Here is a 19,348-nt window from a genome sequence, read left to right on the forward strand (position 1 = left end):
TTTGCCCGTCCTGCAAGACTGGCGGTGCAGGAGAGGGCTGCAGAGCAGTCTGCCGACATGCAGGGACACAAGCGGCCCGCTTTGGAAGCACATCATTTCTGGGAGCTGTCAAGCTGCCACACTGAGCAAACTCAGTGACATTTCTTAAGCGTTACGCTCGTGACAAAGCAACTGCAGCAGGTGCCAAGAAGAGCAGTTTTATGAAGGCTGTTGCGGCTCCTTGACTCACCATATAGGGGAAATACTGCTTGCCGCTCGTTTAGGGGAGAATGCAGCTCTTCTAAATTTAACCACCCAAAAGCGAGGCGCATTGCCTGAGCTCGGGGTTCACTCTGCAGTGAATGGAGGCATCTCCGTGGGGTGATTCACCCCATGTTTTAGATCACAGAATCATAGAATTGTTACAGTTGGAAGAAGCCTTTAAGATCATCAAGTCCAACCATTAGCCTAGCACTGCCAAGGTACCATTGAACCATGTCCCTCAGCACCACATCTACACACCTTTGAAATACCTCCAGGGATGGCGACTCAACCACTTCCCTGGGCAGCCTGTTCCAATGTGTGACACCACTTTCAGTGAAGAAGTTTTTCCTAATATCCAGTCTAAACCTCCCCTGGCGCAACTTAAGGCCATTTCCTCTTGTCATAGAAGCACAGAATGGTTCAGGTTAGAAGGGACCTGAAAGATCATCTAGTTCTCCCCTTATCTACCAATGCTGTGGCAACATTGTAGACGGCCACCAAATTTGTCAGGCATGACTTGGCTTTAGTGAAGCCATGTTGGCTGTCACCCATAACCTCCTTATTTTCCATGTGCTTTAGCAGAGATTCCAGGATGATCTGCTCCCTGCTCCATGATCTTGCCAGGCACAGAGGTGAGACTGACTGGCCTGTAGTTCCCTTGGTCTTCCTTTTTCCCCTTTTTGAAAATGGGGGTTTTATTTCCCCTTTTGCAATCAGTGGGAACTTCACCAGACTGCCACGACTTTTCAAATATAATGGAAAGCGGCTTGGCAACTTCATCTGCCAGTTCCCTCAGGACTCGTGGATGGATTTTATCAGGTCCCATGAACTTATGTACCTTCAGGTTCCTCAGATAGTCCTGGACCTGATCTTCTCCTGCAGTGGGTGGTTCTTCATTCTCATAGCTCCTGCCTTTGCATCCTGCAGCTTGGGTGGTGAGGTTGGAGCCCTTACCAGTGAGGACCGAGGTGAAAAAGTCATTCAGTGCCTCAGCCTTCCCCATATCCTTGGTGACCAGGTCTCCTGTCTCCTTCTGGAGAGGGCCCACATCTTCCTTAGTCTTGCCTTTATCCCTGATGTACTTATAGAAGTTTTTCTTGTTATCCTTGATGTCCCTAGACAGATTTAATTCTATCTGACCTTTAGCTTGCCTGATCTGGTTCCTATCGCCTGTTACTTGGGAGAAGAGGCTGACCCCCACCCCTCTACAACCTCCTTTCAGGTAGCCGTAGAGAGTGGTAAGGTCTCCCCTCAGCCTCCTTTTCTCCAGGCTGAACCACCCCAGCTCCCTCAGCCGCTCCCCCATAAGACTTGTTCTCCGACCCCTTAGGTGCCTGAGCTGGGCACTGCTCCGTGCTCGCAGGCTCCAAACCGGGAGGTGACGCCCGCAGTCGAACCGGGAGAACCGGGCCGGCCGCCGAACCGCGGGACGCTCCCCCGCCCCGCAGCGCCCCCTGGCGGCCGCGCCTGGCCCCGCACCGCCCGCAGCCCCCTGGGGCGGGCGGGAGGCGCCTGCGCGCTGCGGCCGCTCCGTGCCGGCCCCGCAGCTGGCGCCGCCCGCAGCCTCCCGCCGGCTTCTGCCTATTTTAGTCACGGCGGCGGCGGAGGGGGGGGACGCGGTGCCGGCCGGAGGCGAGGTGCGGCAGCCTGAGCCCGTCCCCGTCCCGTCCGGGCGTGGCGGCGTCCCCCGAGCGGCCGGGAAACTTTTCCGGGGTCGCGGGGCAGGTAAGGGGCGCTCCTGGCACCGGCCCTGCGGCGGGGAGGCTGGGGGGCGTAAGCCGCCGGAGGGGCTTTGTACCGCGGTGGCAGCAGGGGGGCTGGCTGCGGGCGGCAGCATCCTCCGGTCCCTCTGCCCCCGGGGGTGGGCGCCGGGCTCCGTGCGGGACCTGCCGTGCCGCCGGCGACCCGGGTGGAGGCGGGGGACGGACACGAACCCCCTGCCCCGGTGTCCGCGTTCCCCGTTCGGGCACGCCGGGGCTCTCCAGGTCCCGGTGCCCGGGCGCGGTGCTGCCCGCTCCGGTCACCGCCCCGACGGGCGCCCCGGGAACGGGGGGCTCCGCCGGTGCCCTTCCTGCGGGCGGCACCGTCTTGGGAAGGGCTTCTCGGGGAGCGGGGGGAAAGGGACGGGTTGCTTGATCTTTATTTGTTTTTTTTTTTTTCATTTACAATTTTTTTGAATAAAGGGTGGTTTTGGTACTTGCGCGCCGCGGGGGCGCGGGCGGAACGCGGGGCTGGGGGGCGAGTGAAGCGCTGTGGCCGCGTCCCTCGGCGCGGGCTTTCCGCGCATCCCCGCGCAGGGCGGTCACGGCGGAGAGCGAGCCCGAGCGCAGTTAGCCAACTTCCATTGCCGTCCTACAGCTGCGCATTGAGCGCACCTACGAGCGTTCCTCACCGTACGGGTGTTTTTCTTCGCGGCGCAGAACGAAAATGTTGTTAAATTTTTCTCTAGGAATAAAAGCGTAGAGGGAGAGCAGCAAATTTCTATAGCTAACGACGCGTTTAGTGGAAACGAACTTGCCCCAAGGAGCATATTGAAATACATCTTTTCTTATACCACTTTCCCATTTGCTCCTACTTCATTATGAAAAGGAAATTGGTAACTTAAACTGTAATTAACTTAATTATGCCAGCACTAATAGTTTGTCTTCAGCTCACAAAGGCAAAGGAATTGATTGTCTAAATTCTCTGTGCAGCTTTTGTGCTATGAGGCCATAGAAAAGTAGTTAAAGTTCTGCAGATGTGATTATTTTTTTTTTTAAAAAAAAAAAGCTTGTTTGGTTCTTCTCATTATTTTTTTCTTTAGACTCACCAAATCCATCTACATAAATGATGGACTGTAAGGTTGCAATCACTGTAAATTTATACAAACGTATTCAAACAAAGCTTTAAGAAGCTCACTTGAATAATGTTGAACGGTAAAGCTGTGGGATATGAATAATCTCAAAGTGGATGACAGAGTGAGTGGGACACTGTGCACTGTCCCCTGTCAGCTTGGCTGACCCGTTCTCCTGCTAGAACCAACTGTTATAAACTTTTCTGCTACATCTCTCTTCTGTGAATGTTGTGTAGGTATCCATAAAACCCCTGGTTTTTTTAAAGGCATCTTTGTGCCTGAAGATTTAGGGACTAAATACTTGTCGGAATGGCTGTCAGAAGTTTGGCCTCTTGTATAAGGATGTCCTGAGCATAGAAAAACAGAATAAGCTCAACTCATTTGCATTCTGAGAATTTGTATTTTCAGACCTAAAACCATAATCTGTTACCTTAACTCTATATCAAATTCATGCACACAAAAAAAAAATTAATAGGCTTTATTGTTAACTATACTAATTTCTATTAGATTTAATGTTAAAGTATCACTGAGTGGAGTGTTGGGGTTTTTTTTGTGGTTTGGACAACAGATTGGCTTGAGTATTCAATCAGCTACATTTTCAAACTCTTAGTTTGGTAAATCTAAAACCATATGAAGGAAAAATTACGCTACTGGATATTAAAAATATTCTTTTAATTATTTGTCTTATGCTCCATAAGGCGTACATTTCAGTTGACACTGTTTCTCCATTTTTTTCAAAATTATTTGACCATATTGGTTGCATTTTTAGCTTCTGATATTAATTCATGTTTTCATGTATTGAAGACTTAAGCATAAGACTTTGAAATTATGCTGTATTAATCCTTAGCACACGTAACCCTAAATTGAAGTCTTAAAGGCTTGATTCTGTATTTCCAAAATTAATTTTTGGCTCTTTGAGGTAGCAGAGGGTCGGAAATGACAATTGGTCGTTCATCTGTTGAACAGGAGATTTTTTGCTAATTCTTCAATGTTATTTGACAACAGTGGACGTTAGGAGTGAAGAACTGGATCTAAAAGTTATGGAGTTACTATTTTGAATATTTGTCTTTCTGGTATTACCTATGGACAAGCATTTTAGGTGGGAGTTTGTAACTCTGCCCGCCTGCCTTTTTTTGTTGGTTCTCAAACGGGCTCCCTAGTTGCAATTCATGGGCAGCGCTCCTTCAGAGCTGGTGTCGTAGTCTGTCCTTGTGTCTCTTTGCAGATAGCATCAATCTATTTCTGCCAGCTTTAAAATACCATCTTGACAGAGAAGTTCTGCAGCTTTCTGCTGTTTTCCAGTACGTTAACTGTGCTGCAATGGTTTTTTGTGAGTAGTAAGTTAAGCTCAAATGTAGTCATACAAAGACCTCAAGGTATTAAAGAAAAAGCTTATAAAAAATGGACGTGGCTAGATTTAGGTTCCTAGCTTCTAATTTAGGCAACTAAGTAGGTGGTCCAGACTTTCAAAAGCATTAAACATCCTGTTGTTTCAGCTGTGGACACTTTATTGTCAAAGGCTTTAAAGGACTTGGTCAACACTTGTTGGAGAAACATCTTCCTGTTATGACAGTTTATGGCTGGTGGGTTGTGGCATCAATATCTGCAGCTAACGAGGGGAGCCGTGTTTTAGAATAGAATCGTCTAGGTTGGAAGGGACCTTTAAGATCGTTGAGTCCAACCATTAACCTGCCACTGTTTTGGCTGGGTTGCGAGGATAATGATAGTCATGTGCTGTGTAGTTGACTGGGCTCGTTGGGTTTCCAGTCTTCAAATGCGTGATGCTTTGCAGCCAAGTCTTAAAGTGAAGTAGCCTCTACTCTCCCAATGATATAGTACAGAATTTTGCTATTAAAAAAAAAAAAAAATAAAGCATCTGGAAAGCTTGGTGGATTTGTAATCAGATGCAGCTGAAGCTACTTCTTGCAACCTATTTTGGTCTGGAGATGAGTTGATGGACTTACGGCTTGTTCTGCATAGGTATGTGAGTTTGGTTGTCTTGTTCCGTTACCACAGGATGGCGTTAAGCGGTGCTTTTACTGGCAGATGGCCAGGCAGGGAAAGACTGAATGTATGTGGAAACTCAACTGATGACTTTTTGCAAGGGATCTGGAGACCCTGCTCCTCCAGTGTAAGGAGTTTGTATTGTTTGAAAACAAGAGGAGCACGATCGTGAGACGTGTGCAAGATGAGCACAAACGCAGTTACGCAGAGTTAGCAATTATCCGCTGTTTATGAGCGCATTAAAATGCCAGTCCTGCAGCCATGTATGGGCTCGTGCTTTGGCTCTGCGTGCGAGCGGCTTTGTCAGGACAGTGAAACTGCTCACGAGGCTCTTGTCCCTAAATCCATGCGGAAGAGCTGAAGGAAAATAGGAGGGTGTTTCGATGGTGCCTGTATGATACCTGGACCGTGAATTTGTTTGGACACCGTGATTATTGGTAACAATTTAGTGTTTCTTTGGCATAAACAGATTCTACACATTTTAGTTAATCTTTGTGAATAACCAACACAGGAATGAAAAGAGGAAAGTGAGCTTTTAAGAAATAAATGAATTATGTATTTTGGTAAGAATTAGATTTTTTAAAAAAAAAAAATTTTATTGAAAATCATTTCTATCCAGAGATTGTGTACACAGTATTCATGCTGGTGTTCAATCCTGCAAGACATCTCTGTGTGTTCTGTAGCGTGCCTTGGCTGTGACAGGCTCTAAGCATCGGAGAGCAACTATCAGAAGGTTGAGGTTTTCTTTCTGATTTCTTTCTTCCCACTGCTTTAAATAGGGCTTGAAAAGACTGATTAATTTCAGAAGTCGTCCAGCTTGCTTATGCCTTGTGCACAAGTCGATTGGGGAGGGGAAATGAAAAAAAGAATGCGTGAAAATGAAGCAACTCAAAATTACTTCGCGGCGCTTTCAAGTAACAGAGAAACGCTGAGCATGTTCCAGCCTGCAGGAAATATTGAGTGTCTTAACTGTGACTAGAAAAATCTGCCGAGCAGACGAATTACATGACGGTTAGTAAGCACACACGCACGGCAGGGACATGCAGTGTCTCTACAGAATTTACTTGAATGCAAATCCCACCGCGTTGCGTGTTATGGAGGCTGTTTGCTCAGGGGTAGGGGTGTGCGTTTCGTTAACGCGACTCCGGCAGAGCTCCATAGGATCCCTACTGCTGCGGCAGTGGGGGACCATACGTGCCTCGCTGGAAGCAGAGTTCTCCCGTGTTTCTGACAGCCCGTCTAGGAACAGTCGTGTGCCTCCAGATGGGAACTGCTCTGGGCTGAGGAGACCTTCTGGAGTGCTTGTAACGCTGACTGCAGCTCCCTAGAGAGACCAGCCCTTAAGATTTTAAAGGTAGTGTCTTGAAATCTAGTTTCTCTCTGTAGTTTGTTTTTCACAGGAATTTTTTACTTTGCATTGGGAAGATATTTGCCCATGGACATTTTCTTTTTTTTTTCTTTTAATTGATGTGAAAGGAAAATATGCTGGACTTATTATTATGACAACAAAACACCCCTATGTATATTTAGATTAGAAATCAGCTTTCTTCACTGTCCTGTTTTCTCCATGAGTTCCAGAGACAACCAAAGGTCTTGCAAGCTTGCTCATCACTAGGTAGACCAAGTGATTTCGCTGAAAGACTGGCAACCTTGTCATAACTCAGCAGCTTGGGCATCTCCCTTTCTGCTTTGGTAGCATCTGATCAACTAGGAGAAACAGTAGTTTTTATTTACTGGTCTCAAAAGTGGTTTGGGGTTTAGGTTTTTTTTTTGCCTATTCTGGTTAATGTGTGCAAGACGGTATGTGGCTTAGGAGACCTCCAAATGATCCTGAAAATTCTGTAAGAAAGCCAGAAGTTGAGGCTGTCTCTGGTTTTGATTTTTGTATGGTTTGTTGGCTGCTTTTTTTTTTTAATCAACCAAGCAGCACATAGTCCTTCTTTGAGACCTTCTATTCCTTATTTAGAACAGCAGCTTTGCATGCCATAAAGGAGACACAAACTACACAAGCCTTTTCTTTTTTTTTTTTTGTTTTTTTCCTTTCAATTCTCAGCTAGGTTGTTAAGTTCTCTTAAATATTTACTTTGCCTAAGATTGTGGACCCATTCAATAAATGCCAGACCGAAACATGATTTTTATTTGTGTAGGACTAGGAAGAATACACAGGATGCTGTACTGAGCAATGACAGTCATAGTAGCTAGTGTTCAAGCAGTGTTGTTTATGTGTGTATGTCCAAATTTTGAAATGTACCGTTCTTCAAGCATAGCGCTTCGGTGAAAAAGATAGTAAAGCATTACTGAAATATAGATCTAGCTTAACCTTTTAAACCATTTGTAGATTTCATTTTTTTTTTTCCCATGAATGATAATGGGAAATATATCCTGGGAAGAGAGAAAATAAACCCGAATCCGTGCGTGTGTCTAATATATTTCAGTTTAATGCACAGTGATTTTTATTTTTTCCCCTCTGTCTCTCATTGCAGGAATCTCCAAGATGAATACTACAGCAATGAGCCTGCTCACTGTTACTCCACTAGGTTTTATTCCAGACGTAAAAAATGCCACCCTTGTGCCTTTCAATGAGACTGCATGTGAAAACTGGAAAGAGATTCATCATCTTGTTTTCCACATGGCAAACATTTGCTTTGCAGTTGGACTGGTTATTCCAACTACTCTGAATCTTCATATGATTCTTCTGCGAGCCCTGCTCACCATAGGTAGGAGAATTATTCTGGAGAGATTTGTGACCTTCGTGTGACAGAAATAGTGGTTTGTGACCATTACGGAGCTTTTCTCCTGATCCTTTCAGCTTACGGTGAAATTCCAGCATGTATTCACGGTCACTGAACTCTGCTGAAGGTGTTTTTGGTGTAAGTGGCGTTCTGTTCTGCTCCTGACAGACCTTTTCTAGAAAGGTTATATGTCTCTAAGCTGTTAAAACTTCCCAGAAATACAACTTTATCTTCAAACCTGGGTAGGTGTTGTCTAGAAAACAAGTGAACCCCCTTTACTTCAGACATGACTGGCTGCTTCAAATTCATTACATTCCAAATCATAGTCAAGTCTATGGATCTTTGAGACCTCCATTTTAGGTTTCAAGTATGGACATTGACTGGTATCTCTGCAATAGGTAAGGTTTTCCTTGAGAAACTTGATGTTCCTCCATGTGTTCTTTAAATGTGGGTTCAAACAGATGGCATTTGTGGATCACTAGCCTTGTTTTCATGGCCGATTTAGAAGCGCACGCTTTCAATATGGAGTGCAGTCTGTGTTCTCCTGAAATCAGCTGCATTTCCTCCACCACTGTAGGCATCTTGTGACACCAAAATTTGATTTCAGAGGAAAACCGAAGTTGGGCATGCTTGAGACTAAGCAAGCGTGGTTTTGTTTGTAATACTCTTGCAGTCCCACAGCTGTTTCAAAGGCCCTGTACTTTGTGTGGGACAAGACCTTTGTGATCAAAGGAGGAGTAGTGAGTTATTGCAGTACAAAAAAAAGGTAAACCTAGGTGTATCGCAACACAGAGCATGCTTAAGTGCTTTTAAGTGAGAAGGCTTATTTGTATAATAGTGTGGGTCAATTTTATGATAGGACTCCTGTGGTTGAATTTACAATGATCTTGCCTTTTCTTTTTTATAGCTATTATACTATAACTTATTCAAACAGACTGCACTGGTGACCAAGTTTCTGAGCATTGTAAGCCCTTTTGTCTGTGTAGTTCTCGTTTTAAAAGTGATGGGAGCCCTGCACTTGCTGAGCTTGCCGCTTTGGTCTGCAGGTCTAATTGCAGTTTGAAGAGACAAGGAATCTGTTTTGCAAGCCGAGATGGCAACTGGAAGCAAACTTATTCTGTGGGCAGCAGAAGTAATGAAGTCTGGTTCCTAAGGATCGATCCCCTTTGCTTTGGTGACACTGCTCCGTGATATCACTCCCCTTCAGTAGTTCCAGACCTCGTGTTCTCCCATCCCTTGTAGTCTTATTAACCAGCTGATCAAGTGTCATGTTGATTTTTCTGGTCCATACATATCTGCCGTCTTACCAATCAGGAACCCAGACAGAATAGGCAATACTGAGTTCATGAATTTGGCATTGTCTTTGGGGGGGAAAGGGGAAAGGGATGCTAATTTGGCACCTTCTCCTTTTTGTCTTTACATAAAAGCTAGGGGAAAATGTATCTGACCTCTACAGCTACCTCTATCAGATGGTAGGCTCACAGTTATCTGGGAGAGACTCACTGATGCGTAATCTATCATTTGATAAGTATTGTCTTTGTAGGCTAAAAATAGTATCCTTAATCATACAGAATGAATAATGACAATTGCTTTAAAGATAAAGCAACTAAAAAAAAAAGTGAGCATTTGAAATTTTCTCTTTGATGTCATAAAAGAGAATTCAAGTTCCTGCTGTGACCTTGTCAAAATGCAGCAGTGATGCTTCTTTTAAATTTTCAAAAATATCTGTGTATTACTTTAGGAGTTTTTTTTTTTAGGCTCTTCTTGATCTAATAATGCAATACTAGTAATAAAGTTTTGTGAGTGACTTTATTTACTTTTTTAAATACTTAAGATATGATCTTCCCCTGTCACATTTCTACTTCATTTTAGTAACAGACCGTGATGGGTTGCACCTTTCTTCTTTCCCCAGTCCTGGTCTGAATTATTGTCAATCCGGTATCGCGGTCCCATGCAATAGGAGTGCAGTTTGCGGTCAGCCTGCCCGCGGTGCCTGTCTGTAGCGTTGTCGGGATTAGCTCTGCTACCAGTGCACGCCTGGATCCACAGAGCCTAACTATGGTAAAGCTTGTAGAATATATTGCTTTTCAGTGTAATTACACCCGGTGGACACATTCTTGATGACTTTGTACGAATGTGTTTATTGTTCAGTGAAATTTAACTTCCTTTTTTTTTTTTAATTTTTACAGGGTGTGCGTTGTTCATCATTTGGGCTACGCTCTACCGTTGTGCCTTGGACATACTGATCTGGAATTCTGTGTTTTTGGTTGTCAACCTTTTACATTTCATATACCTAGTGTATAAGAGAAGACCGGTATGTATAACAGCTAAATTGCACGAGCAGTCTAGTAAGGTGCAAGAAAAAGGAAGTTTTGCCCACGTTTACTGGACAAACCAATGAATTATACAGCAGTTCTTGAATTAGACAGGAGTTCTTTTGGGTGAAGTCAATTAGGTACTTCAGGAGGATCCAGATCAGAAATATGATCTGATGCAGTACATAATTATTTCCCTGAAATCCTTATTCTTGAAGAATGATTTGACTTTAGAAGTTACTATTGGCTGGTTTTGGCTGTTGTGTTTGGTTTTGGTGGTAAGGAACGGGTTACATAGTTTCTTTGCAGAGAGACAAGAAAGGATAGTTTGGGGTTTGTGTGTGTTTCTTTTTTCCTTTTTTCTGTCACTTTCCCCATTCTCCCACACATGCATACAGACCTCCTGAAATAAAATCCTATTAAGATACTTAAAATTGAACATTCCAGCCAGTAATTTTTTAAATTAGGATTTTGGGAGGGATTAAACTTTCCTACCTCACTCTTAAGTCTTGAACATCCTCTGTGGCGGTGAAGGAAACGTATAAATTACAAGTGCCCTAGTAGACTGTTACTTCAGCGTAGAACCAAATGCTGATGCCCATTTATAAGTGACCATCACACTCTTTGCTTTGCTGACAAGTGCTTTAGCCCATATGTTTTGTACTGCCACATTCCTTTTAAATGCAAATGAAAGGTGAGATGCTACCACCCTCTTTGAACATCTCTGGGACCTGGAGATAAGCAGCAAAATTAAGTAAGGTGTGGGAAGAGCAGTATTAAGTGAGGTGATCCTTCCTTTTATCCAGTTTAGTGCATTCATTGAGTTTTGAGGGTCACGTCTGGGAATTTGGCAACTCCTTTTGATGCCTTCAGAAGGATGTGTTGGGATAACTTTCTTCAAATACACTGTAAGAATGCATTTGAAAAGTGTACCAAAAATACAGGATTCTCTGCCCTGCCTTCACCTAAGCATATATCCAGTAGGAAATCAATTTATTTTGTTAGTATTATTCATCGAGAATTATATTTGGTTTCTGCAAAATTATTAGCAACCTGGTCTTCTGTTGGTATACGCGCATCAAAACTTGATAATCTTTAATATAATAGTTGCTATTATGTGCCGGTCAAATATTAATGAAGTGCAAAGTGTTCAAAATGTTAATATTACATTCTGTTGTTTCGAAAAAATCTAAGGCAGATAGGTTTATAATGTGAAGATTGCAGGAATATATGGCGTTACATTATCAGCAGAATAATTTTGCTTTTGCCCCAGATCAGACACATTCTGGAATTGTATAACAGCTGGTACAAAAAAAATAAAAAAAAAACACAAAACAAGCCCAAAACCAACTAGCTGGAAATAAGGTCTTCACCAAGTCTATGCAGCCTGTGCAAGAAGGCAGGTAGGAATTTAGCGACCTTTTCCTTTCTTGGCAAGGCAGCGTAGTGCTTGACCTCTGTCTTTCCTCAAGGATAGCTTAAAACTAGTTAGACTGATGTAGGCACTTATAGATGTGTAATAAATATTTCTAGCCATTTAAATTAGGCTCAGAGAGTAATCTTCCCAGTTAAAGGGTAAGTTCCTCCTTGGTTTGTATTGCTAATGCTATTATTTTGGACTATTCAATCCACTTATGTGTCATCATCAAGACACAGCAGCATGGTGAAACCGCACCGTATTTCTGCTACTCGGCCATGGCTGTGCTGCCCAGTGCACCACACAAGATAACAGTGGTGATAATGTGGAGCCAATGAAGCCAGACTCTACAGAGGGACCTGGACAGGCTGGATCGATGGGCCAAGGCCAAGTGCATGAGGTTTAATAAGGCCAAGGGCTGGATCCTGCATTTCGGTCACAACAACCCCAAGCAACGCTACAGGCTTGGGGAAGAGTGGCTGGAAAGCTGCCCAGCAGGAAAGGACCTGGGGGTGCTGCTGGACGGCCAGCTTAACATGAGCCAGCAGTGTGCCCAGGTGGCCAAGAAGGCCAACAGCATTCTGGCTTGTATCAGGAATAGCGTGGCCAGCAGGAGCAGGGAAGTCATCATGCCTCTGGACTCGGCCCTGGTGAGGCCTCACCTCGAGTCCTGTGTTCAGTTCTGGGCCCCTCTGTACAAGAGGGACATTGAAGTGCTGGAGCGTGTCCAGAGGAGAGCAACCAGGCTGGTGAGGGGTCTGGAGACCAGGTCATATGAGGAGAGGCTGAGGGAGCTGGGCATGTTTAGCTTGGAGAAGAGGAGGCTGAGGGGAGACCTCATTGCCCTCTACAACTACCTGAAAGGAGGCTGTAGAGAGGTGGGTGTTGGCCTCTTCTCCCAGGTGAATAATGACAGGACCAGAGGAAATGGTCTGAAGTTGTGGCAGGGGAGGTTTAGGTTAGATATTAGGAGGAATTACTTTACTGAAAGAGTGGTCAGGCACTGGAACAGCCTGTCCAGGGAGGTGGTTGAGTCACCATCCCTAGAGGTGTTTAAGAAACGCCTAGATGTGGCACTTCAGGGCATGATCTGAAGGGCAGAGGTGGTAGGGGTTTTTGTGTGTGTGTATGGTTGGACTTGATGATCTCAAAGGTCCTTTCCAACCATGAAGATTCTATGATTCTATGTTTGTGTCTGCAGTTAGATATCCCATGCAGGTACGCTGGCCTTCAGTATAGGTTGAGCTCATATTGCATTCTTTTCCCTCAATGAGGCCACCAAATTAGCATGTTCTGCTTCCATTCAACCCACCTACCGACTTAGCTTTTTAATATCATCTTGATATTGTCCTTCGTGAAATGGGACAGGGATTGGCTAACACAGTCAGAAGTCATTGCAAAAGGCAGGAGTGCCCAGCTGATATAAACTCATTTCCCTAGAAAACCAAGCCTCAAGACTTATCTGTATTTTTAAAAGTGAATTGTGGCATGTGTCCTTAGAACATGGATAATGGTCCTTGAGTTCATACCTATCCAACCCTTTCCAAAAATCTAAATAAAAGGTTATTGGAGAGTAAAGGAGCATCTTGGGAGGAGGACACACTGTTTTGTGCTTGTGTGTGGGGAAAATATTGCCTTAAAATGCGTAAATCAATACTGAATCAAGAAAGAAAAACATTTTCTTCTGTGATTACAGTTGTATACTAAAAGCCATGTTAGCATAGGCTGGGGTTTTTTTTGTGCATTGTAATATAGACTTCATCCTATTGAAGTGCCGGCTATTTTCACTAAATCCTCTAGTAAATTTGTTAGCAGAATTATTTGTAGGAGTTAAGATAAGTGATAGAAGTGGATGAAGTACTCTATAGGTGGGTTTAAAAAGAAGGAATTAATTAAGGATGTCAAACTTGGCTGATAAACTCTCAGTTGCCAAAGTTGGTAGAAAATTGCCTTTAAGAGAGGAAGGACTGGAGGACCAGCCTTTAACTTTGCTCTCCATTTCTGTAGCTCTTCCCCACTGGCTTTGCAACCACAGCAGAAGAGAGATGCTCGGCGCTTACATACACTGTGCACCAAACATGGGGTGCAAAACCACAGCTGTTCTTGTATAGAATAAACTAGAATGCTAGGCAGAGAACATTAGAGGAAATGTAGGAGAATAGGCTTTGGTGGACATCTTCTAAAACACTGTGGAAGTTAAGGATTTCAACTTAAGTAGAGCCAGAGCAAGCTGTCAAAGGAAGAAGAATTTAAAGGAAATTAAAGAGATGGGAGAAAGGCTAGAATCTTTACCAGCATGGCTAAAAAAAACCTGCAGAACAAACTCTGATGGGCAACCACAGTATATAAAAAGAGGCTAAAGGTTAAATTGCATCTGTCTACAATGAGTTGAAAAATTGAGTACATCTATGTACATGTGTTAACGAAGGAAGGGTTCTACCTACAGCAGTGTTCCTCCAGTGTGGAGCACAGATTCATCCAAAGGTTACCATCTGCTGGGCTACGTGACCTTTAAGACTTAAACCATAGCCAAGAATTAGTTCTGATATGCAAAGAAACAGCACTACATGGCTGGTCTATTAAGACTTAAAATAATTTTAGTATTTTTCTTTCCATTAAGTTTAAGAAATTACAGTACTTGTGAACATTACATGAAAAATATTATACTGTTTTAATTGGTGTAAAATATAATATTTTGAGTAATTCTTTTTAAATCAGGGGGTTTTGGTGTTTTTTTCGGTTTTTTGTTGTGGTTTTTTTTTTCAGAAACACCCCCCTACACACCTTAACACTAACTCCTTTTTTAAGTTTAGTTCTCAGCTCACTGTCCAACAATAAGATGACACAGAAAGATTTTTTTTTTTCTCAGAAAGACTTGAAAGGAAACTTAGTGTAAGATAAGTCTTAACTTTTTTCCTTTAAAACTTTTATTCAAGGCCCATAATTTGGGCAGAATTTCTAAGAGTGAATAATAGTTGAGTTGCATAACAGCTTTGGGTGGGACAGGTCGAGAAACACTGTGAATAGAAGACCATCCAGGTTTAAGTAAGTCCTGCATAAAGAAGTTTAGTATCTGGGTCTTATTAGAGCCTAACTAAATACTTCCCATGTCCTGGCAAGAACACCAAATGGTTCTTTGCACCCATCTTGATCCATGGTGTGGAATCTGTTCAGGCAGCCACGTTCCTACTTCTGTGGCTCTTGAGCGAAACCAGAGCAGAGCAGGACTTCTGGGCGGGCTTGTGCTCCAGCCACTGACATCCAAGAAATGGTTCAGCCACAGACTCTGCTGCTTGACTTCATAGACACTGAAGGAGCACTTGGACATCTAGATACCTGCTGGGAGGCAACCTAACAGCTCTGGCATTCACCTGCACGCAGTGCCTGCCATACTCTGTGCTCGTGCATAGCTGTGTCCTGACTTGGAGACATCACCAGGGGACGACTTCTGGCCGAGGTCCTGGGCTTGTGCTTGAGTCCAGCAACGTTTAGTGTTTGTGCTGGTGTTTTTTGGATATTTTTTTTTATATACTCTCTAATCTGCTTAGTTCTTTGCATAACTCCCGTTGCTGTATGTGATCGTGGCCTAGGATTTACTATAATTTGCAGACACCAAATTATAGTGAATGTAAAACTACTCATAGGTCCTTTCCAACCATGAAGATTCTATGATTTCACCTTTGTCCCTGTATGAATTTCTGGACTGGAGCTTTTTCTCTCTGTCCGTGGTAAAACAGCATTGTTCCGTAGGGAGTGATAAGGGAAACTTCTCAAACTAAAAATAAAGCATGGGAAAGATCTAATGCAAATTCTGGTTTGGACAGTGAGAGTACTTACAGTTGCCTTAACGAATGACAGATAATAATTAGTTGAAGTCAGCTGCGTTTAAAATAAGTTTTATGAACCTATATGCTAACTCTGTGTATCCCACCATGATCAGAATATGGTCTTCCACCAATTCCATGAAAAACGAAAGTGAAGTAGTTGAATTGTAAGTTTCGCCTTTCTTGTCTGGTCGTGTGAAACTTCTCTGGCACCTATGTCATGGATAGTCATTTAATCCTGACCTTTGTAGATGTGCATGCTTCTCTTTCAAAATAAGTTTTTGTGGGGGTAAAGCTTACAGCGCTTAGTTCAGATCAATGCCCCATGCTCCAGATCTTGAGCGGAATGAGGGAGCTTGCAGGAATGATCTTCCATGTGAAGACTCCCAGACAGTCCTTCTGGTGAGACTGGAGTTGCTATCAGTAGAGCCATCCTAAGCCAAATGTCAGTTGTGTTGACTCTAAAATGTATGACTACATCTCGACATTCTCTATAATTTTGGATAGAGAACAAAGCAAAATCATGAAACTGCCACCACAGATGCCTTTACTGAATCTCTCTCTCTTTTTTCCCCCTCATCTTCTGCAATATTGAACTGCTTTCTAAAGACAGAAATGTGCAAGAAATAGAAACAGTGAAGTGTAGGAGGAATATCTAATATTTTTTAACTGGGAAATGCTCTACATAGAGAGCGACTGTTTTCTTAAGTTGTCTCAGTCACATCCCGATACTTGTACTGAGATATTAGATTGTTCAGGACGTGGGCGCTCTCAGAAACAAAAGGCCTCGGAGAGGAAGCATGTAATACTTGAGTCTAACAATTAAGAGCATTTTCAAAGAGTATGAATAATTATTTGTGGTCTTTACTTCTGCAGCAGTAGCTTTACCTTATGAAATAGGAATTGGAATCCTCTTGTCTCACTCCATCCATCTCCAAGTTAAGCACCTAGTTTTAGCTGGTTGTCCAGTGTAATTCAACCCAGCCACCCAATATCTGTTTAAGATGCAATAGTGACATCCCTGTCCCCTGGCTAGGGAACAAGCCTACGCAACCATTATAAACTGCCACCTGAGCTTTACATAGTCTTCATTGCCGCTCTCTAGCGGTATGAGGAAAATAAAATAATCACATTGCTTCATGCTGATCTAAGCTGTAACGTAGTGGAGAACTGGAGTCTTGCTTTCAGATTTATATTCTTACTGCTGTGGTCTGTGAACTGTGGGTACTCAGCTCCTCTGAAAACTGGGCTCTAAATACCTACTAAATCACATGAATTTCAACAATAGTTGAAATTATGTGGAATCAGGGTAATATCCCAAACAACATATAAATCTCTTTGTTACAGACTATGATCAGCAAGCTTACTTGAAGTGATGCCTGGCAGTCACGCATGCATTTATATGTGTCTTACACATTCTGTTTATTATGAACTTGAAGGCTGTTTTTAAGTGCTTTTCCTAAAGGAAAGCTAAAGAATGGAGGAAAAAATAAAATCTCAGGAACTAATTTTGAATGAGATTTTCTGTCTGCAACTATTGTATTGCCCATCTCAAAATCAATTTTATTTAGTCATCCTCACAAATGATGTTTTGAAGGAATGGAAGAATAATTACATTTAGTCATATTACAAAATGAATAATTGATAAGTTGAGTTGTTAAATATTTATTTTATTAAATGGAGCATGCAAAAATACCAGCGAGTTTCTTTTCTGACCAGAAGATTATTTCTGTGGATTTGAGTCCTTGGAGCTTTACAGATTTGGCTTTTTTAGTCTGAGTGGAAGCTGAAAGAGTCTAATCGGTGTCTCTCCAGAGTTCTGACTCGGAGCTCTGGCAGTGTCCCAGAGTATTTCAACCACTGCTGAACAAAACATTACACCTACCCGTATGGCTCATTTGGAATATGACCCACAAGCGTGACTGGAGGAGCAGTCAGCTGTGCTTGTGAAGGGTGAATAGGCTGTTATGAAGGAGACCATACGAAATACACCTACAGTGTCCAACCTGATCAGTCTTTAAGAAAGTGGTTATGCCTGCTTTCTCTTTTAAGTGTTGCACGTTAGAGGGAGATCATGAAACCTGAATTATGTGCTAGTTAAGGGATTGCATTAGCAATCCAGGCCCAAATCCTGTCGTCAGGTCCGTATGTGATATTTTGAATTCATGAGTCTGGGGGGAAATTGAGTCATTGAGTCTACTTGTGTGTTCATCTGAGAAAGGAACTTATCTCTTTGAGTTGCAGTTGTCATGTATAGAAGGAGGTGCAAATTAAATTGATATGGCTGTTAAAAATGAGGATTCCTGGAGGCCCAGTGGGCAAAACCAATTGTCATCTAACTTCACAGGTATATGGCGCGTATTTTGAAATCCAACAGTTTAGGGCAATCCCTAACACACTTTCTCTTGGCAGTTTAAATTTAATCTTAGTTTTGTCCATGTAGATGTCCTCTGAGGTGTTAAAGACTGTGGCATAAGGAACATAGAGGAAACAAAAAAACCTCAGTTTCATATAAATGTAGTCACTGGTTGAAGATTTAATTAATAATTGATTCAGTGTAACTTGAGGTCAGGTGACATACTGGGCGTATGTAAATCTGTGAGCCCTGATGGTGTGAACCCACGAGTGCCGAGGGAGCTGGTTGATGTCACTGTGGGGACGCTCGTGATAATCTTTGAACAATTGTGTTGACTGGGAGAAGTGCATGAGGACTGGAGTAAAGTCGTTTCTTCAAAAAGAAGAATCCAGTGAACTGCAGGCTGGTCAGCTTCACCTCAGTCCCTGGCAACGTGATGGAACAACTAATCCTGGAAACCATTTCCAGGCACTTGAAGGACAAGAAGGTGATTGGGAGCAGTCAGCGTGGATTCAGCAGGGAGTAGTCATGTTTAACCAACCTCATGACATTCTACAGTGAAATAAGTGGCCAGGTAGATGAGGAGAGAGTGGTGGATATTGTCTATCTTAACTTCAGTAAGGCTTTTGACAGTATCCCATGAAATCCTCCTAGAGAAGCTGTTGAAGTATGGGCTGGATGAGGAGACAATGAAATAGATTGAAAACTGCCTGAATGGCTGGGCTGAGGGTGGTAATCGGGAGTATGAAGTCTAGTAGGAAGTATGTACTGTACACACTGTATTAGTGTGTGTATTAGCAGTGTAACCTAGGGGTCAGTGCTGGGCCCAGTCCTGTTTGATATCTTCATTAATGACTGGATGAATGGGCAGAGTGTACCCTGATGACACAAAACCGGGAGGAGTGGCTGATAGGCCAGAAGGTTGGGCAGCCAACCAGAGGGACCTCAACAGGCTGGAGAAATGGGTTGACAGGAACCTCATGAAGTTCAACAAGAAGTGCAAGTGCTGTACCTGGGGAGGAACAACCCCATGCACCAGCATACGCTGGGGGCTGACCAGCTGGAAAGCATCTTCACAGAAGAGGACCTGAAGGTCCCGATGGACACCCGCTTGAACATGAGCCAGCAATGGGCCCTTGCAGCAAAGAGAGGCAACAGTATCTCAGTGACAGGACCAGAGGGAATGGGCACAAACTGAAACACAGGAGGGTCTGTCTGAACATCAGGAACACTTTTTTTAGCGAAAGGGTGAAGGAGCACTGGCACAGGTTGGCCAGAGAGGCTGTGAAATCTCCATCCTTGGAGATATTCAAAAGCCATCTGAACATGGTCCTGGGCATCCTTGCTCTAGGTGACCCTGTTTGATCAAGGAAGTTGAACCAGATGGCCTCCAGAAGTTCCTTCCTACTTCCACCATTCTGTCATTCTATGACTTTATTGTTAATCTTTTCTGAACATTTATATTCTAGCCCTCCTGTTCTTGGTTCTGATGGCATTTCTTGGGCAGAGATGAATTTGTAGAAGGAGGGACACATGTAACAAAATGTTGACAGTGTAATGAAATGGAAAGATCCATTTAAATGTTTTGAGGAGGCAGTAATTCATGTTTGATTGAAGCTTATGT

At 43.3% G+C, this 19,348-nt stretch overlaps 2 protein-coding genes across 2 annotated transcripts in view; both read left to right on the forward strand.

Moving 5' to 3' along the window:
* The window catches only part of POPDC3 (popeye domain containing 3), a 40,233-nt gene extending 26,691 nt beyond the window's left edge, over nucleotides 1–13,542 (forward strand). Inside the window, exon 5 of the transcript XR_008465620.1 lies at nucleotides 12,314–13,542. The gene's annotated coding sequence lies outside the window, so the exon portion shown is untranslated. The remainder of the gene's footprint in view (nucleotides 1–12,313) is intronic.
* Nucleotides 1,764–19,348, forward strand: part of BVES (blood vessel epicardial substance) — a 33,965-nt gene continuing 16,380 nt past the window's right edge. Inside the window, exons 1-3 of the mRNA XM_054196362.1 lie at nucleotides 1,764–1,968; nucleotides 7,564–7,797; nucleotides 10,002–10,126. Coding sequence (XP_054052337.1) covers nucleotides 7,575–7,797; nucleotides 10,002–10,126 — 348 coding nt within the window. The 5' untranslated portion in view covers nucleotides 1,764–1,968; nucleotides 7,564–7,574. The remainder of the gene's footprint in view (nucleotides 1,969–7,563; nucleotides 7,798–10,001; nucleotides 10,127–19,348) is intronic.

Source organism: Rissa tridactyla, chromosome 3 (assembly GCF_028500815.1).
Source record: "Rissa tridactyla isolate bRisTri1 chromosome 3, bRisTri1.patW.cur.20221130, whole genome shotgun sequence".
Lineage (NCBI taxonomy): Eukaryota > Metazoa > Chordata > Aves > Charadriiformes > Laridae > Rissa > Rissa tridactyla.